Below are 9579 nucleotides of genomic sequence, written 5' to 3'. Positions count from 1 at the left end.
AAGAGAGTGTGTGTGAAAGTAGTTGGGGAAATAGCAATGTAAAAATCTTTCCACGTTGGACAGGAAACGATAGTATATACTTTAATAGTTATAGCGAGAATACATAGCCAGGTTACAACTATTATCAGCCAATTATTAAACATTTTTTTTTGTCTACATCAAGCGAGAAAGCGACGGTGATTCGAGGAGCCAAACATTGGGACCATCTCTGCCAACTGCCATTTTTTTTTTTTGTCTACATCAAGCGAGAAAGCGACAGTGATTCGAGGAGCCAAACATTGGGACCATCTCTGCCAACTGCCAGTCACTGCTAAGCCTTTGATTCATTATTTGACTACGTGGGGGAGTTTATATAGTGAGAACGAGATCCAGTGCTTCATATGAGCTTCCTCTAATTCTCATTCGCCTCCAAAATCAGGTGCTGACCGAGTGGACACTCACTCGAAAGCAATGAGTGATGTATCAGGAGAGAGACCTGAGCAGTTTGGGAGCAGCACCGCACTGGAAATAGAGTCCATATCAGACAGCATCAAGATAACAGAAGAGGTAGATTCTGAACATCAATGTACATTTTATTCATGTAATAAGTTCTAGTAGTTCGTATAATTTATTGGAATATTTTTTCTGAAAAATAATTTTATTGTAGTTTTTGAGAATATCTTAGAATTTAATAATCAAAATTAAAGTAAATTATTTGACAATTCTAAACAGTCAAATATTCCCGCGCATACTTAAATTTTCATGAAAACCAGATTGCAAAATAGATTACTTTTATGATCTGATGGATTGGCTGAAGCTATGGAGTATTTTGACTTTGAAGCAAAAGAATTCGAACATTTAGTCACTTATCATTCTTTTTGATTGTTTTTATTTTGTGAAATATTACAGAAAGTAAAACCTGCATGGAAAAAATTATTAGAATATATTGGACCGGGAATTATGGTCGCTATAGCGTTCCTTGATCCTGGATGCGGTAAGCAATTTCATATTCTTGTGAGCCATGAGCGAAAAAAGGGACTTATAGGTTGGCTATTGGTAATTCTCGTTGTCTCACTGTCTGATAAGCTGATTATGGTTTATTTTCCTTGTATTTCAGTGGAGTCTGACTTGCAGGCAGGGGCGAAGTATAAATATGAGGTATATCCCAACAAAACATGATATACAACGTGTCTTCTTCAACATTAGTAATGAAGATTGATCATTGAATTATTTTATAGTATTCACTTTAGAACAAAATCAAATGAAATTTTGTGTTATAGAAGTGTTTTATAAAATGAGTGTAATTTTCATTGTGTGTAATAGAAGTGTTTTATAAAAGGAGTATATTAAATTTTGAGTTATTTTAGATGTATAGGATGTTAAAGTTAAATTTTGAATTTTTTTATAATTAATTAAAGTTTTTAGTAATTATATAAGAGAAGTTTTTGGTTATTAGTTTCGAATCAAGAAGTGTGGTTCATCATCAGGACTATATGATGAACTACATTTGTTGGTTTCCAACAAGTGTGGTTCATTATGAGAACTATATGATGAACCACACTTTGGTTCGAAGTGTGTTGGCCAAAAAAAACTTTGCTCAATTCATTATGAATCACAAAAACCTGAATAAAAAACTTTTATAATTTTTATTTTTATTTTTTTCTTATAAATATTTAAAACCAATAAAATATTCACATATGAAGATTGTAGTTTATATTATTCAGTTCAGAGCAAATCCAACGAGATTTTGTGCAGCAGGAGTGTTTTTCTTAAATAGTGTATATGAGAGGTATATGATATTAAAGATATTTTTTCATAAATTTTTTATTTTCGTTTTACAGATGGCTTCCTTATATATAATGATAGCTATGTGCTTTTTCATGAAGTGGTTGATAATATAACTTCTTATTTATTTAAATAAACGTATAAAGTTTTTCTAATTTTATATTTTGATCACTTTGTTGGCATCTTACGTGTTTATACATTGAACGATACGCTGTTGCAAAAATAAGTTTACACACTTTCGACGAGCTTAATTAAGATGTGATTTATCGAAAGTAATCTCTCATAGTATAAGCGACAATATCACTTAGATTTCATTTTCATAAAACATTTTATAATGATGCATCTAAAGAAATGGCTCACTAATATAAATAAGATAGGAGTTGTCTATAATGTGATTTTTTTGGAAATTTTGGTGACGGAATTCGGTAGAAGAAATTGAGGTTAAATCTTGATTTGTTGTAGTTAAAATGGTTTTTTAACTGCATATTTGGATTCAGCAACCTGAAAAACCCCTGGGACTCTTTGATTGTGCAGAAACTAGCTATCAAACTTGCCATTCTATTAAATTGCTGCGGATTTTGACCAAAAAACCCCACAGGAAAAACTTCCAAAAAATAGCATTATAGACAACTGCAATAAGATATATAAATATGATTATTGATTGCGTAAATTTGCCAGGAGCTGATCGAAGAGACTGCCCTTTATAACCATGCAACTTTCCAACGGATCCTCATCGTCTGTTTATTTTCTTTTGTAGCTACTGTGGATCATATTAGTCGGGTCAGTTTTTGGCGTCCTTATACAATACCTTGCGGCGAATTTGGGAGTTGTTACAGGTCTGTCCAGAGACCCAGCCTTGGTTTCCTCTGTTACACAATTATATGAGCTCATACTTTCCTAACAAAGTATTATCCTAACCCATGAAACTGCTATCATCACAGGTAAACATCTTTCCCAACACTACAGAGAAGAGTATCCAAGGAAATTAACTTATGTCTTATGGCTGCTAGCAGAATTGGCTGTTACTACAGCAGATATTCCTGAAGGTTAGCATAGCCTGTTCTGTAAATATCTTCCATTCTGATTTTTGGTTTTAAATTGCAAACTGCTTGTGAACATATTGGTAATTAATTTTTCATTTACCCACCCTGCTGCTACACTGTATTTATGACAGTTGTTGGAACTGCTCTTGCTCTTAATATGCTGTTGCATATACCTATTTGGGCTGGTGTTCTCATAGCTGGAGTCAGTACGCTCGTTCTTCTTGGATTAGAAAGATTTGGGGTGCTATCTCCTCTCCATCATATTTCATTCATGTCTTTTCATACCAGATTCCTTTTTATTTTTCTAATGAAAGCGTTGTTCCTTGAAAATCTTTTAACGTGTGTTATCATAAAATCCAGATGAGAAAATTGGAAGTGTTCATTGCTATTCTTCTGTTGACAATGTTGGGGGCTTTCCTTGCCGAGTTGGTATATTCAAAGCCTAAACCCAGAGAGCTCTTTAAAGGAATGTTCGTTCCTCAGTTACGTGGGAGCGATGCCACTGCTCTGGCCATCTCGCTAATTGGAGCCTTGATTACTCCGTAAAGTTCTATCGTCTTTCCTTCAATTAATTCCTTAAAAATATTTCCTTACACAAATTGTCCAATGTTTAGTCGATGCAGTATATCCCATGTCTTTGAGTGGGATCCAATGGCCTTCTTTCATCATGAAAGTCGTGTGTAAAACATTTCTGACCAACAATAAAACTAATAATATAATCAACCTTGTCCAGGCACAATCTATATCTTCATTCTGCCTTGGTGCTCACGCGGAAAGTAAAACCTAATGTTGATGCAATCAATGTAAGTTCATTTGAACCATTTATGCAGCTCTGAAAGCATACATATGTAGATGTTACACTAATCAAATCAAACATATATTAAATGATTCGGAATGGCATCTATGTTACAGTCGGCATGCAGGTATTTCCTTATAGAAACTGGAATCGCTTTATTTATCTCATTCGTCATCAATGTGTCTGTTACTTCTTTAAGCGGGGCCGTGTGTTCTTCCACAACCCTATCTCCGGACAATAAAGCGAATTGCGCGAACTTGGACCTGAATAAATCATCTTTTCTACTGAAAGTAAGTCAAGATCCTTATAAATCCTAGAGTTTTTTCTTTCTATTTTGTTGGTTTGGTTCTTAATATACTCTCGAGTATTTCTCCGCTGGTTTGCATCTCTCTATTTTGAATTTAGCTGCTGTGATATCACAGTAGACAGTAACTAATCCAATTAACATTTGTCATCATTTTTACAATAATCTATTTAAAATTATCAAGGTGAATTTTCTTAAGATAGATACCTATTAAAACTACTTAAGAATATATTTCCAAAATTAACTTCTACTGAAAATTAAGTGAAGCTGAAAATTTACATTTTAACCATTAGAGACCGTTATCCTAACGTTGCAGGGAAACTGGCTCATCGAATCAGGATAACTTTAGCTTGTGCTGTTTCTTAAAAGGGTTCCAAAAATTTTGTTAGTAAATATATAAAAAATAAATGTTAGTAAATATAAGTATCTCAACTGGCTCGTCGAATCAGGATAACTTTAGCTTTTGCTGTTTCTTAAATAGGTTGCAAAAATTTTGTTAGTAAATACAAAAAAAATTCTTAGTAAATATCAATATCTCTCTTGTTTTTGTTTTTGTTAGGAGTATCTTTAGCTTGATTGTAGTTTTTGGGATATTGTTTTTGTGAGGAGCATCTTTGTTTTGATTGTACTTTTTGGGATATTTTTAATAGCTTGATTGTAGTTTTTGGGATATTTTTAATTGTGATGGGTCTTTATCAATTATTAGACTTTATTGTTACTGAAGAGGTTTTCTGTTACACCAAAACCTGCAGGTGTTGGTAAACGTTCCACACTAGTAACTAGGATCCCCAGGGTGGAAATTACTGATTTCATAGAGGTGCGGTGATTCTTCCAACACCCCCCCCTCAAACGCAACTCGGGGGAATCGAATCTGGGTCCAGACTCTGATATCATGAAGAGGTTTTCCGTTACACCAAAACCTTCAGTGTTGGTAAACATTCCAAACTAGTAACTAGAATCCCTAGGGTAGAAATTACGGATTCCATAGAGGTGCGATGATTCTTCCAACAATTACCAAAATCTACCATCTAAATAAGTTAACTTTCACACCAAAAAAAATTATAATTTTGAATCTTTTAAAACTTGACATTTTTAACGTTATATATATAAAAAGAAACAAAAAAAATTTATTTCAAGTCTACTAAAATAAAAATAACTTATAAGTGATATATTCAACCCTTTTTCTATAAAACTTCACCATAAATACTCCCACTCTTCGAGATGGGGAAATAAAATTCGTGTATTTTCTTTTAATTCTACCATATTCGTTAACTTACCCTTCCAAAAACCCTTCCCCATTTTTGGAAGAGGATTCGTCCATACTCTTTAATACGGGAAGTTCTAAATGGATGTATTGAAAAGCCTCTTACCCTTCCCCATTTTTTATGGGTATTTTTCCATACTCTTAATATGGAAGATTCCTAAATAGATAAACTGAAAAACCTCTTTTGACGCTCTTCAGAGCGTTCTAGGGAGCTGGAGCTCAATACTTTATGGAATTGCACTACTGGCATCTGGGCAGAGCTCCGCCATGACAGGAACATATGCGGGGCAGTTTATCATGGAGGTGCGTTATGGATTATTGAATTTTGCCAGTCTAATTTCCATAATATTCCTCTGATGACATCTAACTGTGGTGAGTCTGTTTCGTTACAGGGATTTATCAATTTGAAAATGAAATTATGGCTCCGTAATCTTATGACTCGGTCCGTTGCAATCATCCCATCTCTGGTAGTTGCTATCGTCTCTGGATCTTCTGGTGCAGGAAAGCTGATTATTGTTTCCTCGGTATGCTCTAAATGTCTATGCTATTGGTAAAAAATTGTCTAATAACTATGCCAACTGTTTGATAATCTAAATTCCAGTGATAGTAGTTTTTGTTTATATTTTCTATACTACTTATCTTATTTTTATTAATCTTTTACTGAAATATTGTTAAATAATTATGGTTAAACAAGTGTGGAAGGTTTAAATATAAATGTAAGTTAACATCGACAGAGATTAATACGAAATGCGTTATTTAAAAAAAAAACATGATTTCTTTTACTGAAATATAGTTAAATAATTATGGTTAAACAAGTGTGGAAGGTTTAAATATAAATTTAAGTTAACATCGACAGAGATTAATACGAAATGCGTTAATAAAAAAAAACATGATTTTTTGTAAAATGGAAATAGAGATAAATAATTTGAAGTAATTCTAAATTCTAAATTCAATTAAATCTCTCGTTATAATCACTTATATTTATGAGTTATGGTTTCCTATAACTTTTAATATGGTTTCATTACATTATATAATGAGTTAATATATATTAACTAATATAAAGTTATAATATTCAATTAAATCTCTCGTTATAATCACTTATATTTATGAGTTATGGTTTCACTATATTATATAATGAGTTAATATATATTAATTAATATTAAATTACAATATTAATTGGTAATAAAATATTTATGAGGTAGGGTTTTTTATAACTTTTAATATGGTTTCATTAAATAAGATAACTATATTATTAATAACAAGTTCTAATATAAAATGATAATAAAATTATACTAATTATTATGACTGATAGAATTAATTATTAATTAATAACAAAATTCAACCCAAAAAAAAATGTAAAAATCTTTATACGAATATTGAAATAGTGTCCAAACCAGCTAAGATGAATATTGAATCTTTAATACCTATGATATTATATTTTGAAAAGGTCAAATAAAACTTTTTATATATCACTAATTAATCCTTATAAATATAAAAATATATATATAAACATTACATATTATATATTTATTAATAGTTAGCGGGAAAATTAATTAGGGTTGATTTTAAATTAATAATATAATTTTTAAAATTAATTTAATTAGTTTTATTATTATTTATTTTTTTAAATTTTGAAGGATAATAATTTTTATAATGTCTAATATATCACCTTGATGAGGGTTGAGAATTGAAAAGAGTATTTTAACAAAGCGCGCCGTCTATGCAAAAACCGTATAGACAATTAGTTTTATTATTATTAAACATTTAATCAATTAAATTATAATCACTCACATACAAATAAATTAAGATATTTAGATACTTTCTTTCAATTGGTTATATTTTTATCAATTACTAACTGTTTTCAAGTTCAGAAATACTTTATTCTCTGTTACATACATTTATGATAAGGAATTATTTTGTTGATTAAAAAAAAAAACATTTACTGTATAAAAAATATAAAGATTTTTTTATGAAAATTTATTAGATAGTTTATTTGGAAATTGTCACCCCTTAATGGTCAAGTTTATTTGGAAATTGTCGCTAGTTAATTGTCATATTATTTTCAAATCTTCCATAGATCAAACCAAAAAAATAAACCATATATTAAAATAAAAATTGAAATTTAATAATTTTGATATCTTTAATTAATAGTAAATAAATAAATCATCTTACTATATCATATCACATAATAATTAACCAAAAAGATTTTCATTACATTATGATAAAAAGAAATATAATATATACTATAAACTTTGGGAATATATTGAAATATATTTTTTCCATGACGTCTTACTTCTGTCAAAATCAATAATATCTGTATCCTTTCCCTGTAGATGATATCATCCTTTCGAGGGTGATGTTTAAGCTGTCAGAAATTCAGTAATACTTGTATTCTTACATTATCCTATACTTCCGAATCCAAATTGCTTAATGTATTAGGCTAGCCAAAATCAATAATAGTTGTATTGTTTCCATGCAGATGATATTATCATTTTTATTGCCGTTTACAATGATTCCGCTGTTGAAGTTCACTAGTAGTGACGTAAAGATGGGTCCTCACAAGAACTCAATCTCAGTAAGCTACTACCAGTTTGCAGAAGAGAATTTATTTTCATAATGCTTGACAGAATGTTGAAATAGTTTTTTATAAATGTCCGTTGTTCTTTATGTGTCACAGGTTACGGTTGTTACTTGGGCGATCGCATGCTGTATCATGGGCATCAACATCTACTATCTGGCCGTCGGATTTGTGAAATGGTTGATCCATAACAGTCTGCCTAAACTAGGTTCGATATTTATAGCAATATTGGTATTTCCGTTCCTGACTCTGTATATAGCGTTGATTCTGTATTTGACATTTAGACCAGACAAGAAAATCACTTATGTAGCCCCAGAAGGGTCCTCCCTGCCAAGCCGTCTTAGCACTCCAATTACTCAGCATCCAGAGAACTAAATATCGTGCAGCATCACCTGACTTCTATGCGAAGAAGATTACTAACTTAAGAGTTAATAGAGAAATGAATGTTCTAGCTCGTGTAAAATTTTACTGAATGTTTTACAAGTTTAAGGTTGTCTAGAATTAGAATAATGAATATTCTAGATTGTGTAGAACTAATTATGAGAATTCAGGCGTGTTTTTTTTTTTTTAAATATATAAATATAAATATGGTTTTATCAGGAGAATAAGAACAGTTTAAATGTAAGTGTTGATTTTTTAAATGATAGAAATTATAACTAAAAGATTCATATAAATTCGATGTTTAAGTATGGTGATGAAAAAGTTAAATGAGATTTGAATATATGAGTTCAAGTTAAGATTGAAGTTGAAAGTTGGAATTGAGATTAAAATTATTTTTATCACGAATATAATTTTAAATAAAAAAATACAAAAAAATAACTGGGAAAATCAAAGTACCGGAAACCTCTCGGGATTAGTATGGCATACATCTAGTTGCATGTTGAGCAGGGGTAAGTCTATTTGTGTTGGGGAGGAGGCGTAGATATGAGATGTATCGACATTGTACAATGTTGTGTGGGAGTAAACCAGTCAAAGAGCTGTGCAAATAATGCTTGGTGGGGTGTATGGTGTATTGTTCTAGCTTTTTAGATATTGACCATTTTTTATGATCTTATTTTCATAAGCTCATTCAGAAGAATTCATAGGTCTGGTAGTTTTTTTTAGTAGGAAGAATTCTCTGACAAGCACTGTGGTTTTATTGATGATTAGGAGTATCAAGAGTTGTCATTTAATTTACAAGATCCTGTGATTGAAGAGGTACCTGTTGATCATTAGAATTGGTATAACTTGTTGAATCAGGAAGGTATCGTTGAAGATATAGATGATGACTATGGAAACACGGCATTGAAAACGCAACAAATACATAAAGAAAATGGGAGTGTGTTCGGAAGAACTAACCATTCTTGTCCAAAACGAATATCATCTCAAAGTTCCAAATTGATTGATCTATGGAATACGAAATATATCATATTTTACATCATGAACAATAGTGATCTATGGAATACGAAACATATCATACTTTACATCCTCAACAATAAGGAGAATGAGTCTTAATGCGTCACTCACAAATAAAATCCTAATTGGATGGAAAGAATCTCGTGATCAGATTCTTGATATTGGAAGTATGGGGAGAAAACTTGAACTCCTTAGACCAGTATCTACCACAAGTGTTCGAGAAAAACCATATCAGAAGTGTTATGGTGAGCCAAGAAAGGAAAAAAGGACTTTGATTGAATGATAAATAATTCATAGTGAGTATTATCTTACCCATGAGTTTAGGAAAAGATAAATTCATGTCATATAGAGACAAGTTAGGTGTCATAAATAATTTATTTCTCTATGAAGGGGGAGACTAAGAGATCATAGATAAATGAGTGTTTTAAATTGTGT

General features: G+C 31.1%; 1 protein-coding gene across 1 annotated transcript; it reads left to right on the top strand.

The window, feature by feature from the left end:
- Positions 1-450: 450 nt before the first annotated feature.
- On the top strand, positions 451-8124 carry LOC149265152 (metal transporter Nramp7.2-like). Its single transcript, XM_089401919.1, has 13 exons — positions 451-546; positions 889-973; positions 1097-1137; positions 2522-2600; positions 2706-2810; positions 2939-3048; positions 3168-3349; positions 3541-3610; positions 3720-3893; positions 5370-5474; positions 5564-5695; positions 7651-7746; positions 7849-8124. Exons 1-13 carry the CDS (start codon positions 451-453, stop codon positions 8122-8124), a joined length of 1551 nt encoding a protein of 516 aa, XP_089258045.1.
- Positions 8125-9579: the final 1455 nt, after the last annotated feature.

The sequence above is a fragment of the Pinus tabuliformis genome, chromosome 6 (genome assembly GCF_031772625.1).
Source record: "Pinus tabuliformis cultivar Carrire ecotype Pingquan chromosome 6, CPIR1, whole genome shotgun sequence".
Taxonomy (NCBI): domain Eukaryota; kingdom Viridiplantae; phylum Streptophyta; class Pinopsida; order Pinales; family Pinaceae; genus Pinus; species Pinus tabuliformis.
Note: the sequence above shows the minus strand (reverse complement) of the source record. Positions and strands in the feature narration are given on the sequence as shown.

Bases quoted from the DNA above. Each gene is read 5' to 3' on its own strand.
- LOC149265152 (XM_089401919.1), top strand. From the start codon at position 451: ATGAGTGATGTATCAGGAGAGAGACCTGAGCAGTTTGGGAGCAGCACC. The intron at 974-1,096 runs GTAAGCAATTTC...CTTGTATTTCAG, and splicing joins GTTCCTTGATCCTGGATGCG to TGGAGTCTGACTTGCAGGCA. The intron at 7,747-7,848 runs GTAAGCTACTAC...TATGTGTCACAG, and splicing joins CTCACAAGAACTCAATCTCA to GTTACGGTTGTTACTTGGGC.